Consider the following 16,824-nt stretch of genomic DNA (forward strand, 5'->3'; position numbering starts at 1 on the left):
TGTGTGTGTGTGTGTGTGTGTGTGTGTGTGTGTGTGTGTGTGTGTGTGTGAGATTCCTGACAGGAGTAGGTGGGTGCTGGTTGCATGCCCTGCAGGTCAGTTTGTTGGAGTTGGCACCACAGAAGAGCAGTGGGGCACCAAAGTAAACGGCACATAAAACGAAAAGTTTGGATGGTGCTCTTATGAGAAATAGAGGCAGATTATACTGAGCTATGCAGTAACCGAATCATGTACATACACACACATACACACACACACACACACACAGACATGTGGGATGTCTCCTGAATTGACCCCAACTATTCACGCGTTAAAGACATACTTAAATAATTTAGACTGATTAAAACTGCTCACATGCCAAAACCAAGCACATCTGAAGGTTTAATTTAAGTGTTTAATTTAAACCTAAAATAAAATAAAGTTTATTTGTGTGTTATATGCGTGGGCTACAGATGAACATAGAACGATCTTGTGAAACCTCTCACTGAAGATTAAACCCCAAATTATGTAGGACTCAACCAGATGCCATTTTCCTCATACTGAGGCAAACTATTTCCTAATTGGAATTATATGCACTTATGTGATCTCTCTGTAATAACAGGCTGGCAGCAGCAGCAGTGAGAGATTACAGGAGATGGAGGGAAAGAGGTGAGACACTACGTGTTAGTCTTTGGCAGCCGGATCACTCACTTATCCCCACCACCAATCAGCTTGACAGTTAGGAGATTTGTTTGGAGAGGAGGGTATACTGGAGCATAAGAGTGTATAAATACTATGAGTCATTTGTGGTTCAAAACCCAAAATCCACCCGAAAACATTGATTCAGCCAGAGGAATTAGCAATCCAAATATATTTCTACTCAGTCGTGTTACAGCAGGAATTGCGTTAATGAAATGATGGCCGCAGTAGAAGTTGTTCTTTATCATCCGCAACATGCACTGGTTAGCACTTCATGCATTAAATTGTTAATTTTAAGGAATACAGGAGAGTAACAGTAAATATGAAGCTACAGTCGGTTAGCAAAGCTTAGCATAAAGGCTGCAAACAAGGGGGAAGCAGCGAGCCTGGCTCTGTTCAAAGGTAGCACAATCCACCTACCAGCCATAGAAATAAAGACTAAAAGTGCCTTTAAATACAGCCGCCTATGGGAACGAATACGTCAACAGAGCCGCCATCTTGGTTTGGCTTTTAAATGAACGAACGTCAATAGAAGCTAAGGTGACTCACGCAATTAAATTATTAATCAACACATTTGTCCAGATTTGTTACTAGTGTCGGCATGTATTAAACAGGGGGTGGGTAAAATGATAGAGAAGCGTTTTGTTGTTGTTGTTTATGTTCAAAACGTAATACGCATTGACAATTTTTCACATTTACACAAACCCCTTAAACTCACAGGCCAGTTTGGTCAAGCCTAAAAACAAACTAAATTACTAAACAACCTCTCCATACCTTTTCTAGGAGTGGGTCTGTGCCAGTGTGCACCTGGCCTGGAGAATGCCTCACTGAACATTAATGTGGCCGACCTGTAACCACCACCATCCAGCTTAGGTTTGGATAATAGAGGCTAAACAGCTCTACACTGACGGGCATTTGGATGATTTGTAGACAACTATAGACAATGTACACAATATATTTAACAAGCAAAGATTTTTTTAAATATATATTTTTACATTTAAGATGAAAGGTGAATAGCCATTTACCTCCTTATTTTGGAAAAAGAACCAGACAGGGCAGGTCTTAACACACAGGCATTGAATAAGTTTGGTAAAATAACTATTGATAATGAAATAGCTACACAATATTTACAATATATACACTTGACTGCAATATTTACAGTATACACATTTGACTGTAAAATGTACAATATATACACTTGATTGCAATATTTACAATATTTAGTATCCTTGCAAAAACACTACTTCACACAGTTTCTTCCTCAAACTCTTGCTCTGTAGTTGGAGGAGTTTTGGCCACATGGTGTTTTCTCAACATGTGAGAGCCAGACAAGTTGAGTGAAATTAAATTGTAGTGATGGTTGTCAATGCCATCTTGAGTTTCAGCAGTATGATCACAAAGATTAAGTACAGTTATTTGTCGAAAACAAACCTTCATAACATACAAGATAACAGAGTAAAATCATACCTCTGAAAAGTTATGCCTTGATGCTTTGTCGTCTTTGTTTGTTTGTTACTACAGCCGCATGCGGCACAAAAGTCGGATATCGTCGCTGGTTCTGACAATCAAAGAAGCACGGTTGAACTGCCTTGGAACCCTGACACAAGATGGCGGCTGTATCAACACATGCCGAGGGGAAGAAAGGCACTTCTAGTCTTTATTTCTATGCCTACCAGCAAGGAGAGTCTTGTTTCTTATTTCATTTTTCTTAAAGCTAAACAGTAATTTCAATATTCTTTGTACAGTCCCTACCTAGCTGCTGGCTCCAGCTACACATTTACCGTACAAACGTGGGAGTGGTATTGACCTTCAGAACTCTGGGCAAGAAAACGGCAAAGCACATCTCATAAAATATTGAACTACTTTAACTCTATGCAGCTTTTCTAGAAGAAAAAGTGCTTCTGGTTTTCTCCGTTCTACACCTGCCTAAAGTTCAATAAAGTTCAATGCTGCTGTGGGAATTTTGGATATTTGTAATTCATAATCATAGTTTTATCAGGTCAGACGCAGTTCAGTGTCTCCTCTGTTTAACCTTATCATATGACTACTACATAGCTTGTTTGTGCTTAATGGATAACATATATAACTGCCTCATGACGGTATAATGGCATATCTGTGCTTCTGTACATCCTGTTTTTTGCAGATAACTCATGACTGTTTTTATGGCCTATGTGGACCCTGTTTTAGAGACCTTGTTATGAGAGAAGTTCAGAGGGGGATTGTTATGTCTAAGGCATGTTTTGTTTGGTCTAAAGATGTCACCCAACCAAGGCTTAGCTCGTTCTATCTATTACCTTGTGACCCTGTCTGTCTGGATGGGGGGTCTCCTCCTCTAAAAGGCTAAGCACCAGTGGGCTCGGGGTCATTCCTGCTAAACTCTGAGCCTTGTGAGGAAGCAGGGGTGAACGTATTTTTGAGGAAAATACTTTGTCAAAATAAACCACAGAGAAAAAGCTGATCATGTTTGTTGATCTTTATTGAAGAAATCCATTTCAACAACAATGCCAAATGTTTCGTTATTTGCCCTCCCTATTTCTGTTGTATGTCGTATGTACAGTAGGCATGGAGGGAGGGTTGAGAGTTGATGAAGAGATTGTGCCTGATAAAAGTGGTACAAGATCCTTGTTCGCCACATACTGTGCCTACACTACAGCATGCCCTTTTATTAATAGGTGATGAGGCCTGGGAGAGCTGCCAAAAGAAACATAACTGACGGGGATCAAATCCTCCAAATCCTTTTTTTCCAAATGACTTCCCGGAAAGAGAGATGATAAATCACTTGATTTGTACATGTGCAAATCGTGCAGATTTAGATCAAATCAGTCCAAATGAGTCAATAACGAAACAAACAGACGGGAAGATCCATACTGTATGTCCTGCAGGATACCAAGGTTATGCAACACCCATAAATCTGCCCCCTGACATGTTGGCATTTCTATGGCAAAATTCACAGCCACAGGACAACAGGGCCATCAGAGGAGCGTCCTGAGTAATGTCTGTCCTTCATCCCGTCTGACCACTCTCCTCCATCCCACAGACAGAGCAGGGGACGAGCGTCCCTCGCATGATGTTTTCTATCTGAGTCACTCACTCCTAATGTGTCTAACTGTTTTCAAGAATTTTTATTAGGTGAATCACAGCAATGACCGTGAAGAAAATAAGATGTGAAAAATAGCGGGAAAAATATCTGGGCTTGCCAGTTAAGGGCTGAACTTCATTTGGGAGTTGTTGTTGTTGTTGAATTAGTGCTTGTGTGTGTTCTGACCGACAGCCACAGAGCAGCCACAGGTACACCTGCTCAACCACTGAGGGAAATACGAGCCTGTCCAGACAGGTTAGAATATGTGTTTGTGCAGACATTATTTGGATAGTTTGTGGTCATGGCCTCATTATGAAATTCATGCACTTTCCTTCACTTTTTTTCATGAATTCTCTTGCCAAAGTCTCACTCTTTCCTTCCATCCCTCCTCCTTCCCGCACAGACTCTTGCTATTATAATGTTTAGCTTTAACAGAGTCAGATCCAGTCATTTCCTCGCTCCAAGGTTGCATTGTGTCTGCAGCTTCCTCCTACCTGCCTTACTTGAATTACTTGGCCTTTTATCACCTACTGCTCCTGTTAATGACCTCTCTCTACAGTCTAAGCACAGATGCACAGGTGCGTTCTCTTAGTCACAGGCATCATACTTAACTCCACCGGGCGTATCCCATCCTGTTTATCACTTCCCTCTGTTTTTCATTTATCATTTATCTGGGCCTCTGGCACACTTCACTGCTTACAAAAAAAATAAGATTCTGGCCCTCTAACGTGCATTCATGACATTTCTCAAGAACAGGATATTCTGTTGCACCGCATAGACACAGAAGGGCGGAGGGGGTGGCTGGACAGAGCAGGACATAAGCTGCGCAAGAGGGAGTGAGGAAAGGGAAAAGTACTAAAGTAGAATGGAGGTAAAGAAAGGGGGATGCACATAAAGAGAACAGCAGAAATACAACGTAAGAGAGGGCATAAATAAGAGACAACATTGGGAGGAGAAGGGTAAAAAATATATTTGACTCTTTTTTTCCATGCAATCACCCACTCCACCTTTTTCTCCTCTCCTCTTGCCTGTCTCTAAGTTTAGGAACACAGTCAAACTACTTAACCAAGTCTTTACAATCTAGAGGAAAACAGTCCCTCTACTCCATCTTTCTTTCCCTCCTTTGTGTTGGTATCTGCCTGTGGAAATTGGACATGTAATATTTGTGCTAGAGGACCAAACCTCCAGAGTTAACAGCCTAATATGACCACATCACTGAATGTCTGCAGCCCTAGCGCCAAAAACATCCAAGACTGCAACAGCATGTGCTTTCTCTTGTCACTCCATCTGAATAACTCTCTTATCTGCAGGCGGCGTTTATCTCCGTCTTTATGTTTATCAGTCTGTCTAAGTCCAGCTGATTCCTGGCATAGCCTAGTCCTCCTATTCTGGTTTGTTTACTGTTGGCGAGGGTCTGCTCTCACACAGCTATTCACAGATGTTCTAGCTGAGCCAAATGTGATGTGCTGTTATGTAACTCTGAGATATACACCATGGGCCGTTGTTCTGTCTCTAGACATGACCCTCCAGGCCTGAAGAGTGAAGCCAATGTCCAGCAGGGGGCGACTCCACTGGATGCAAAAAACAAGTCAGTTTGTGCAGAAGTCAATGAGAAAATTCTCTGACTTCTCACTTGATTTATTGCCACAGTAAACATTTTCCAAATGAGTTTATGATTTCAAGTCCCCAGTGTCTTTTTTCAGAGCGCTCCACTGCTTTTACTCAGCGGCTGTGAGGGCTTCTACTGGTGTTGTCACGGGCACTGCTGTTCAGGAAACTATCGCAACAACGATGGAAAAGCTCATTTTTTGGAGCAGATCAACCCGACACTGACTATTGATGGTGAGTGTTTTGCTTTTATCACTGTAGGCTTGTTGTGAGTTGTTAGGAATCTAGCTAAAGTAAATATTTTTGTCACAGAAACAAAGCCCACTGGCAGTGCATCGAGGCGCTAGGATGGAGCGTTACCCAGCACCCTACCAGCACCTTTCTGAAGGAAAAAAAAAAATGTAGACACAAGCTCAAAATGTCTTGTTTAGCGTTCGGTTGTACTGAAGACACTCTAAGGAGTCGACTGATAATTTTTTCAGGTATATTTTGTTTTTTTACGCCTGTTTTATGCTAGCCAAAATTTGCATCCCAATTAATATCACTGTTAATGTAAATTATGGAGGCCCCTTGCTAACCTAGCTGGCTAGCGCTAGTGTTAGCTTGTAAGTGTTTAGTTTAATGCTCCTCCCTAACTCAAGCCACTTTGGTCACTTTGGGTCCAAAAACTAAGATGGTGCTGGCCAGAATGCCAAACTCAAGGCTTCAAACGATAGTCCACAAACCAATGCGTGACGTCACAGGGCCTTCGCCACTGCTTTTAAACAGTCTAACTACAGTGGACTGACATGTTTTTACACTCAAACACAGAAATCACGACCTACATGAAATTACAGCTTCCATTCATGAAATCAAATTAAACAATGATAAATGTGTTCTCTGGAAGAGCACAATACCAACCCAATATTCCTGTACATGATACATATAAGGGTCAAAAAGTGGAGTTTGTGCATGTTGTGTATGTATGGACAGTCTTTTCATATCATGCTGCCATGCTGGCAAACAACAGCGAATATTATCAGGTACCTGCTATGAAGCAGGTTAGATGTCCCGTGCCAGCCTTCCATCACCCCCTCCCTGTCTCTCTGTTTAGCCCATGCTTGTTTTTCCCCCTTCTTCCTCCTCGCCTCTCCGTCACCTCCTGTATTTTTTCGGTGAAGGCGTGGGAGTTGGGGAGAGAGTGAGCTAATACCCCTGTCTGATTAAATGCTGGAAAAGAGGGCTGATAGTATGAGAAGGGAGGAGAGAGGGCGAGGGCTTAGGGGAGGGAGTCGGTGGGTAGAAATGGAGGGGTGGGGGGAAGAGAGGTGAGTATAAAAGCCTTGCTGTGAGGAATAAGGGAATATTCCTTGGGAGAAAATACACACAGAGAGATATTTCCAAGACTTCTCACTCCATAATTATTTTTCAGGGTAAGTACATCAGAACGAATCATCTTGAACTTAATGGCAGGTGAATAGTAGAAGTAGTTGAAATCTTTTAAACAAGCCAAACCTGTTTGTGTGCAAAAACGGCTCATTGTATTTATCAGCTGATGCTTTTCTATAATGTTATTAGTATAATGCTGCAACATGCAATCCTCATAGTTCAATGGACCTACAGTACTAGTCTGTTTGTGTAAAGAGTACTTAAAATGTAGCCTCAGGTTGGTTCTGCGCGGGCCCAGCATCATGCCTGTGGCTTTTTCCAGTGAAGTGGGCACATTCTGCCCGCAAGGAATATGAACCCACCAGGACCCCTACTGAGATGCAGACAGGCATAAAACTATGTAGACACTGTTGTCAGCACCTGACACACACACACACACACACACGCATGCACGCACACAGTGCAGATGTTTTTGCCAGTGTGAACTTTGGGCCCAAGTCTCTCTGTTTCTGTGCCCACTTTGAGTCTGGGTACAACTGCAAGCCAAGGTATGCCTGGGGATATGATGTTATGAGTGGTGTGTGTGTGTGTGTGTGTGTGTGTGTGTGTGTGTGTGTGTGTGTGTGTGTGTATGTGAGTTGACCATGTGTAACTGCGTGTGTTTATGTAAAAAGAAAGCTGCTATTGATGGTGAAAAGGAGGGCTTCTGAAGCAGAATCCCATCCAAATCCCACAAACAGAAGATGGGGATGAAAGCTTTTCTGCAGTGCAGGCATTCAAAAACAGTGTGTGCCTGTGCCTGTGCGTGTGCGTGTGCGTGTGCGTGTGCGTGTGCATGTGCGTGTGTGTGTGCGTGTGTGTTCGTGTTCGTATGCGTGTGTGCCTGTGTGTGTTAAACTGGAGCCTCTGTGGACTCTATTAGTTAGGTTATTGAGTTGTAATTGTGGATTGGCCCAGACTTAAGATCCTTGGACTCTTGTTTATCTAAGTGAAAATCTGCTCTTATGAATATATAGAACTATGGTTTGTCCTCTGCAGAAATTCTGTAGTCACGTGCAAACATGTATAGATGTTTATGTGCTCGTCATATGCACAAAACCTCAAGCACAGATTTAGAAACTTTCAGCCATTTATCCCTGCTTGTGGTTCCTTTCTGTTTACTCACTTTCAAAACCAGAGCCACCATCTCTCTCTCTTTCTATTACTCTGATTTCTATCCTTCTTTTCCTCCCTAGCTTTTACTTCGGTGCCAACATGATTCACTTAAACACCTTTGTCCTCTTTTCCAGCAGACAGGCAGATAAACAAGCCACAGGATGAGGAGCCTTCTTCAGTTTCTGGCACTGTGTGCTGCGATCTCCTTCTGCGTCTGCTATGGTACAGATCGTCCCAGACATCCCTCATCATCATTCAGCAGCTTTTATATATTCATAACATATAATACATCCCATTTATCATCATTTATGATTAACAAGATTCCATGTTTTTCCCGTAGACTCTCATGAAAGCACAGAATCCGTGGAAGGTGATTAAATGTTGTCTGTCGTTCATGGAAAAACATGCATGCAATTCTAACACACATGACACCGCCTGTTATAAAGTTGAATGTATTTAACTGGAGCTGTACAGAATAGTTGGGAGCTTTGTTCATAACTTTGACATCTGAATTCTCAAATCAACATTTGAATGCTTTCCGACTTGTGTGATCCAAACATTTCCAATAACTCCAGAGTATTGTAAAGTCCAAAAGCCAAACTTCATTGAAAAAAGACGGATGTAATCATGTTTTCAATCTATATTTTGGATGTTTAGCCTTTCAAAAAAAACAAAAAAAAATTTGCTCTCCTACTGTTGCACACAAAGGGAGGCATGCACGTATTAATGCAATCTAACAGCACCATGAATTACATTTACATATCCACATTTTGGATTTTTTTTCAGGTAATGATTCAAAGTTTACAGCCCTATATTTAACCCTCACTAACGTACCCCTACCCTTTATTTCACTTGACATACATGGGGTGCAGGATGGGCATGCCTTACCTGATTAAAATGGGGATTTTTTGTCTAGTAAACATTTGTGGTTCCAGATCTGTTTGTGCCTCCAAACCAAGCCAACTCATTCATCACGCCACAGCGGGGTAACATATACAACCCACCCCGAGGGAATGGCCACAACTATTACAACTTCATGAGGTAGAGGACACAACCACAGACATGCATACACAGCACATAAACCTTTATATCCTACATATGTAGAACCACATACCCACAGACAGGCACACACATTGTAGTAGGCAATTAAAGCCAAACCTAATAAGACTATTAAACGTGTACATGTGCTTGAAACACCCACTGACACACAGAAACTAGAGGAAGACTTTAAGAATAAATGCAATAAAAAGAGAAGACAACCTGTTTCTGATTATGATCCTCCTCACCATTCTTCTGCTCTAACTATCTTTGTATATCTTGTACAGGACAATAAAGTCTCCAGCAGAGAGGCGTGCGGAGACCTGTGAGGACTATTCTCCCTGCCGCTTCTACGCCTATCGCCACGGCTTTCAGCAGGCCTACCAGAGATACTTTGGCTCCCAGAATCAACCCCAGAGACCAGCTGTGGCTCGTCGATACTAAACCCAAAGCGTCTGTCAGTCAAATGCAGAATTATCGTTTGTCGTCTGGGAATGAATGCACCTTCCTTAACTCCACATATCACGACTTTTATATCATTTGTGTGGTTGTTCTCGTGGCCTCTTCTGGATGTGAATTGAATCCTTGTAGAAAAAACACATTTTTATAAACACAAAGGCATCCAGTGTGGCCCACAACCCATCATTACACACACATGTAGACATTCACGGCCCATCTCTTGTGTAATCTCAGGATAACTTTTATCCACTATTATCACACCATTTATGAGCTTTATGTCATCTGCATGAGTAAAATGTTTTCGCTCACTATCCACTAACTGTTTCTTAGGGCGCGCTCACACTATCCTCCCGGACCGAGACCCGGACTTTAGGGTACTTGTCCCCCCTCCCTCTCCCCCCCGCGCCCCAGCCCCGTTTGTACTCACACTACCAGGGCCTCGGCCAATGCTTCTTGCTGTCCATACGCCTTCAAGCCGTAACACGTCACACGCATTGATCGCGTGTGTGTGGCTTTGTTTACAAATCTTTCCACAGACCTCAGAGTTTTTGTGCGTCTTGTCGACTGTTTTTGAATATTTTCATCCGACCAAATCTGCTGTAAACACTCCACCTCCGCACCACACCAGCGTGAACCTTTCACCACCATTGTTGTTGTTGTTAAATGTCCGCGCATGGTCCGTCCTTCTATTTACATGTCCGAACAGGCGCACATAGCGCTACTGCCGTAGGGCTCGTGCTCGTGCGCGTACACGTGCGCACGCTCGTGCTCGTACATGTGCAAACGGCTCCGCTAAAGCCCACCTATTTCAAGCGGGCCGTGGCGGCCCAGCTGGCCCCAGTTGAGCGCGGAGCGGGTGCGCTCACACTACTTAAAGGTACTAGACTTTAGCTGAAAAACCGGTTTTGGCCGCGGCCAAAAGGATAGTGTGATCACGCCCACATTATTACACTTATTTATCCAGGGCCAGCACTGCTGTCAGTGATTATTTCTATTGCTTTGAACAAATAAATAAACTCCCCTTTAGTGGGGTTTTGCCTTAATCCTGTTCATGCATTTTCTTTGCCATATGGGCGTGTGTAAGAACATTTGGTGTTAGTGTTTGCGATGCACGGCAGATGTTAGAGAGCATTGGTCCAATTTCTGTGACTGCTCGAGATGATTTTACAGCTCAGTGTTTCCATGCTTCTTATTAGGTTTAGGAGATTAACACAAAGGCGTATGAGAGCAGCCAGGGAAAACTAATGGGTCTTTCCATTCAAATATTGTATTGTAGTATTGTAAACTGTGTTGTTCAAGGTATTTTGTTCTGCTTGAGATACAGTTAGCTAGTTTAGTCCAGTCATTCACAACCTAGGGGTTGAGCTCCTTCAAAGGGACACAAGATAAATCTGAAAAAAAGAGTTCTGCTGTATTCATTTCAGCTCATGCGCAAGAAAAATAATATCTGATTTGTACATTCCTGCAAACCACAGTTACGTTGATATGAAACATATTTGGCACTCGGCCTTTAGCGTCTATATGAGATGCACCAAGCTTTTAACTAACTCTAGTGTTGACTGTGAGGGCTCATGCACATCTTCCACTCTTGTGAACAGATAGGAAATGTCCATAGTTCCATAGAAACTTGTTTTTAAAACAAAAGTTAATTGCAAGTAAATAGGACAGTGTGGGAATTTTCTCTCCTCTTTATTAAGTCAAATATAAAAACATCAGTGTTAATATTAAACTCTCAGAGAAGGCAAATTAAATCACCATATCATATCCTACAAAATATTGTCACATTTTTAAAAGGTATGAAATCATGGGACACAGAGATGGGGTGGCCCCCTCCCCATAAAAGAAAAGTGATGCAAAGCACTGCCCTATGGACCCTATTGGTGGCAAACTATGCGCAAGATAACTCTTCAGTTGTTTTTTATAATATATGATTTATTTGTGAATTTTTCACGACAAAAAACAACAATATAAAACCTGAGTCATCGAATGTACACCTGGATAAATGTGATAAATGGAAAGCATTTTGTAAAACAAAGTAGACAGTGGCAGAAGTAGAAATGATACTCAGACAAGATGGCAGTATCAACAATACAACAAAAAATAAGGAAAGAAATACAATACATAAATGAGGAAGGAAGAAAAACAAACAAACAAATAAACCTAAACGAAAAAAGAAAAAAGGCCAGCACAGGGGAAAAAAAAAAAAAACATCCATCCTTCCGTTGTGACCTTTACATAAGTGTTCTGTAGAAATACAGGGATCTGGTATTTTTGACATTTTGACTGGATCAGTTTTTACACTGACTGTTATCAGAAGTGTCTGACTGGATTATATAAAGATGGAGAAGTTGCTGCTCTCCTGCCATGCTTTGGTCTGTAGCTACTGATGGGGAGCATACCTATGTTCCTCGCTTTGTATGTGACCGGGGAACATCGGACCCTTTTTTAAAAAAAAAAGTCAGATGAAAATATCCTATTTTCCCCGGTCTGTTATTTATTCAATCAGTGCTGAATTCCCTGGGAAATAGGCTTATGTAGACCCTAACACTACCCCCTAACCCTGAACCTAACTGTAACCCCTAACCCTAACAAAATGCTGAAGTGAATCAGCGGAGTCAGAGGCTTATGCGACCGGGAAACATGGGATCCTTTTCGGGAAAACATAGGGATGACACCCTACTGATGCAGGTCAACCCAGTGAGTTTAGCTAATAGCATTAACCTACCTCCACTGCCTACAGAAAGTGTCTCCACTCTTGAAACCTGATGGTCTGTAAAGCCCAGTTCAGACCAAAGATTCGCAAAGCAACAAAACCGTTTTAGACCGGCACAGGTGAACGTTGCAGCGGTGTGAACTGACCCGTCTGGTTGCGAATCTAGTCGGCTGATGTTGTCGCCAGTGATCAAGCTCGTCCGATCTCCAGTGGCTGGTTTTAGAACCTAACACACGTCACCTGTTTCAACAGCCAATCAATCAATCAAAGGCTCAACGAGCGTGTGTGTGAGAGAGAGAGAGAGAGAGAGAGAGACTTAGAGAGAGAAGGCCGAGCAAGCAATACAATGAATAAGGAGAGGGAGCACCGGCCATAATCCAGAACAAAGCAGTGAATCAGAGAAATAACATCACAACTAGAAATGCAGCTGTAGAAAGTATCTCACTGCCTCTGTCCTCATTTATATTTTATAATGATACAAATTATTTACAGCTATGAAAAAAGCCTTAAAAGTCAGAGGTTAGAGCAGAAGTACAGAGAGGCGATGATACACCGCCTCGTCTCCTTGGTCTGAACGGGCAGGTTTCAGAATGTTGCGGACCTGAACATGCAAGTAGTTGCAAGTTTCAACTCGACTCGACTCGTTGCGAATCTTTGGTCTGAACTGGGCTTAAGGAGCGGTGTATCTGGAGTTATTAGGATCCATTTGTAGCACAAGTAGACCAAACTTCTGCCTGTCTGCATCCAAAGGGAACATTGGTCTATGAAAGCTGCGTGAAGTGGAGCTCCACATATTGTGGCCACAATTTCGGAAATGGGGTTTAGATAACACAGAGATACTTCATAATACTTCCCCTCTCTGAAGTTCCACTCCAGTGTTTCCCGGCAACATCCTGCAACTTTTCAGAACAAGACCCCTTCATCTTTCATAACACCGTCACACACTTGATAACAATCTGAGCTTGATAACGATCTGAGCATGTCGGGGGCAAAAACCAGCATATTTAATGGATGTATATTGTCAGTGTGCAGGTGCAGCAGCCAGGCTGCAGCTCTCACACGCAATGCCGGTCCAATTTCAAAAAAACGTGTTGCCATTAGTCACAAAAATACATGGGGGGAAAGGGTCCAGGTTAAAAAACAGTGAAATTCTCCTTTAAGATTAGAGCAACAGCCCTTTCCCTATTCAGAAAAGTTGTATCTGTGGTTTGCAGACACGTACAATGTCAACATTTAATTCTGGCGACTGGGTTGTTTATTTTTATGCATTATTAGGCTCTTTGTGACTCAAACAATTAATTAAACGAAACCATCTGAGAAGCTCCGTGAGGAAATGTCTCTTTGGTGGAACCACTAACAACTCATAGACATCTGAAACGTGACAAAGAGCAGCAAACTTCACACTCACAAGCAAAGTGGTTCTTTAACAATGCATTTTATCGTATAAACTGTTGCAGAGGAGAGTAAATATATTTGTTTCTAGGAGGGTAAAATGGACAATATTTACCTCTGAAAGTAGCTTAAAACTCAACACTGCAAAAAAATAAAATAATACGAGAGTAAGTATTTAGTTAGTATCCCCCTGTTAAGGAGTTCGACAAAGACACATTAGTGATTTCAGTAAGCGTATCAACATCTGGTGTCTTGTAATCTCAGGAGGAATCTGCAGATAGTCACACAAACAAAGGCAGGTCAGCACACAGTAGATGTCAGCACGGCAGTCCCTAAGACTGTCCTCATACTGGCTGTTTGGTTTTTCATGTTGCCACAAGGCCGCAGATGTGCACAATTAAAGTTGTCCTGAGGTTGAATCCTTGAAGTCTGTCCCATTGACCCAGACAGTTAAATTACACCTCCCATAATGCCGTCAGGACCAGTCCAGAATCTAAATATCCAGTCCCAAAAAGCAAGAACAGAAGAGAAAGGATGTTTTCATATCATGAAGGAAGTTCATACGCTCATGAAAATGTAACAATAGGCTGTTTCTAGTAGCTACAGTGCATCATTACCAGCGTTCTAACGAAGCAATAACACACAAAAGAATTAGATGTTTTAAAAGTGGCCCACATTACAAAAACAACCTTCTAGTGGCGAGTTGTGTTTTAATTAACATGTTCCACTGAATGAAGCTTTCCACCACTTTATTGGCAAACCACCCACTTGTTTTTGGTAAAAAAAACATCTTTCCACATTTTCAAATGACCCTCCCACAGATCTTCAAACACACTGGGGATGTTTCTAAATGTTACTTTCTTTCTTTGTGTAGGAAATTACGGCAGTTTGCAATAAAAGAGAGGACGCTCGGATTAAAATCATGTCACATAATGAGGGACGGCGGTTTTTCCCTTTGGTTTTGTGCTTTTCTCTGCGGCGTGCACTTAGTGACCTGCGTGTAGAAGTGTGTGGTGCGCTGTGAAAGTGTGACCTCCCCAGGCTGCCAGCTGCCATTGCATTCCTAAGATTTCGTTTAATACTTCATTCCTGACATGTGGCTGCTCTGCTGATGTGTTTTCACCCCATTCAACATCTTTTCAAATGTTTGAGCATTTCTTCTTCACTTCTTTTTTTCTCATCTTTATACAAAAGACTTTTTTTCAAATTCACATAAATCACAACAACAGTCTGGTTTAAATGACCTGAACAACATAGTTTTCAGTCAAAGACACATCCAGTGGCTCATGTCACTTATGCTCCGAAACAAATACCCACCACAACTTGCATGTCCATTGCAAACGCACACAAACAGATACAGAAATTTTGTTGGAGGTGTGTATCTCTGCCCCTGTGTGGGTGTGTGATACATGATTCCTTAACCAATCACATACCCATGTCATTGTGAGGGCCACATCTATAATCCAAGTGTGTATTTATGTATATCTATATATATGTGTAAGAGAAAGAAAGAAGGAGAGAGAAGAGTGACAGAGCTGTTAAAGTCTCCGGTCCTACTTATACAGTCTGATAAGTGCTGACGCTGAAAGATGAAAGCTTTGTCCGTGCTGGTTCTCTGCTCCCTGGCTGTCATGTGTCTGACTTCAGGTAAGAGCTGCACAACAGTATGTGTTAGAAAAGCTTTTGATTACAGTATATTATTATATGATTTCAAGTGTACTGTATGTTGCTCTGCGAACAGAGTTTAAAACTCCTGCTACTAAAGGTCTGGCCAACTGATGTACTGTATTTTAAATGACAGAAGAGGATTGAAAATAAGAAAATCAAAATATGTGGTCATATTTTCCCCCTCATGTTTGACAGATGCCTCCACCAGCTCCCAGCCTGCTGACAACCCTGCTGCGGAGGGTAAGATCAGGATTCAGGAGCACTGATTCTGGCTGTATGATCTGAAATATGTCACAGTAGTTTGACAAGATAAAAAGCAAGATTTCCAGATTAAATAATAAAATTATTATTAGTTTAACATTTAGTTAAATAGCCTTCTAGTCAGATTTCTTATATAAATGTAGAATAATGATAACGATGTTTAAACGTATATTTCACTGCATAAATTCTATACTAATCCATATTTTACTTGCAGCAGCTGAGTTCCTACGGTTTAGTTGTTGATATCAGATGAGTTGCTGTTTAAAAGTTGAATCACACATGCATTTGATTTTGGTCGATGGATAGACCTCTTGTGTATTTTTAAAGTGATGTTAAATGATTCACAGGGTTGTTGGTGGAGAAGCAGCAGGCCTCCACTGTGGTGAGGCAGAAGAGAGCGGCTGGACAGTTATCTCTGACCCAGTTGGAGAGGTTAGTAGAGTGTGTGTGTGTGTGTGTGTGTGTGTGTGTGTGTGTGTGTGTGTGTGTGTGTGTGTGTGTGTGTGTGTGTGTGTGTGTGTGAGAGTGTGTGTGTGTGTGTGTGTGTGTGTGTCTCTCTCTCTCTCCATGACCATATTGCAATGGTGTTGCCAAAGCATTCAGTGCAATAGAAATAGTGAACAATTATGTTAATTACATTGAACAAGTAGGAACTGTCAGTATGAACAACGCCCAAGAATACAAATACGTACATTACAAATCGTTCAAATGCTGATACAATAAAATACAAATATGTAATGGAAATATAGTAAAATAAATTGAGATGATAATGATTGAATGATTAAACACGGACAATAAATAAATCATAGAGCGCAGTTGTAAAAATAAATATATAAATAAATCTCTCTCTCTCTCCTCAGCCTGAGTGAAGTGTGCGAGGCCAACCTGGCTTGTGAGGACATGATGGACACGGAGGGAATCATCGCCGCCTACACTGCCTACTACGGACCGATCCCCTATTAGGAGCCAAGCCTGGTTCTCTGTGTCAAACCAAAAAAAGCATGATAAAATGTTGTCACAACATTACAAATTAAAAAGTGAGATGTGTGGATAAAGATGCAAGCAGATGTGTGAGAGGAATAATATCCGGCTGCATATTTTCCCATCCTGCATAGACCCACAGATTGTCTCTATGATTCTATAATTGCTGTAAACCTGTAGAGTAGTGTGATGGAATTAAATACAGATTAATAAAACTCTGCGGTTTGTGCTCTTTTATAACCTAGGACTCTAATGAACACAGCATTCACTTACTGAAGGACCTGCTTTGACAAGTTGTGGCCACTTGATGTCCCTGTTGAACATCACATATCAAAAACTTTGTCTCCTGAAGCCTCTCATCATTCCGTCATGTACGCAGTTGTCCCCAGAGAAATGCACACAGAAACTGTGCCTTTAACAAGCC

General features: G+C 41.8%; 2 protein-coding genes across 5 annotated transcripts; both read left to right on the forward strand.

The window, feature by feature from the left end:
• Positions 1–6,661: 6,661 nt before the first annotated feature.
• On the forward strand, positions 6,662–10,419 carry mgp (matrix Gla protein). Of its 4 annotated transcripts, none has more exons than XM_083930781.1 (5): positions 6,662–6,777; positions 8,026–8,110; positions 8,229–8,258; positions 8,824–8,929; positions 9,214–10,419. In XM_083930781.1, the coding sequence occupies exons 2-5, from the start codon at positions 8,050–8,052 to the stop codon at positions 9,368–9,370; spliced, it is 354 nt and encodes a 117-aa protein (XP_083786907.1). In that variant the 5' UTR covers positions 6,662–6,777; positions 8,026–8,049; the 3' UTR covers positions 9,371–10,419. The 4 variants fall into 4 exon arrangements, with proteins under 4 accessions (XP_083786907.1, XP_083786909.1, XP_083786908.1 ...); XM_083930782.1 differs by having other exon boundaries at positions 6,704–6,777; positions 8,023–8,110; XM_083930783.1 differs by lacking the exon at positions 8,229–8,258.
• Positions 10,420–15,015: 4,596 nt separating this feature from the next.
• On the forward strand, positions 15,016–16,568 carry bglap (bone gamma-carboxyglutamate (gla) protein). Its single transcript, XM_083932072.1, has 4 exons — positions 15,016–15,137; positions 15,354–15,398; positions 15,767–15,851; positions 16,280–16,568. The coding sequence occupies exons 1-4, from the start codon at positions 15,080–15,082 to the stop codon at positions 16,380–16,382; spliced, it is 291 nt and encodes a 96-aa protein (XP_083788198.1). The 5' UTR covers positions 15,016–15,079; the 3' UTR covers positions 16,383–16,568.
• Positions 16,569–16,824: the final 256 nt, after the last annotated feature.

The sequence above is a fragment of the Echiichthys vipera genome (genome assembly GCF_963691815.1).
Source record: "Echiichthys vipera genome assembly, chromosome: 17".
In the NCBI taxonomy this organism is placed as follows: domain Eukaryota; kingdom Metazoa; phylum Chordata; class Actinopteri; order Perciformes; family Trachinidae; genus Echiichthys; species Echiichthys vipera.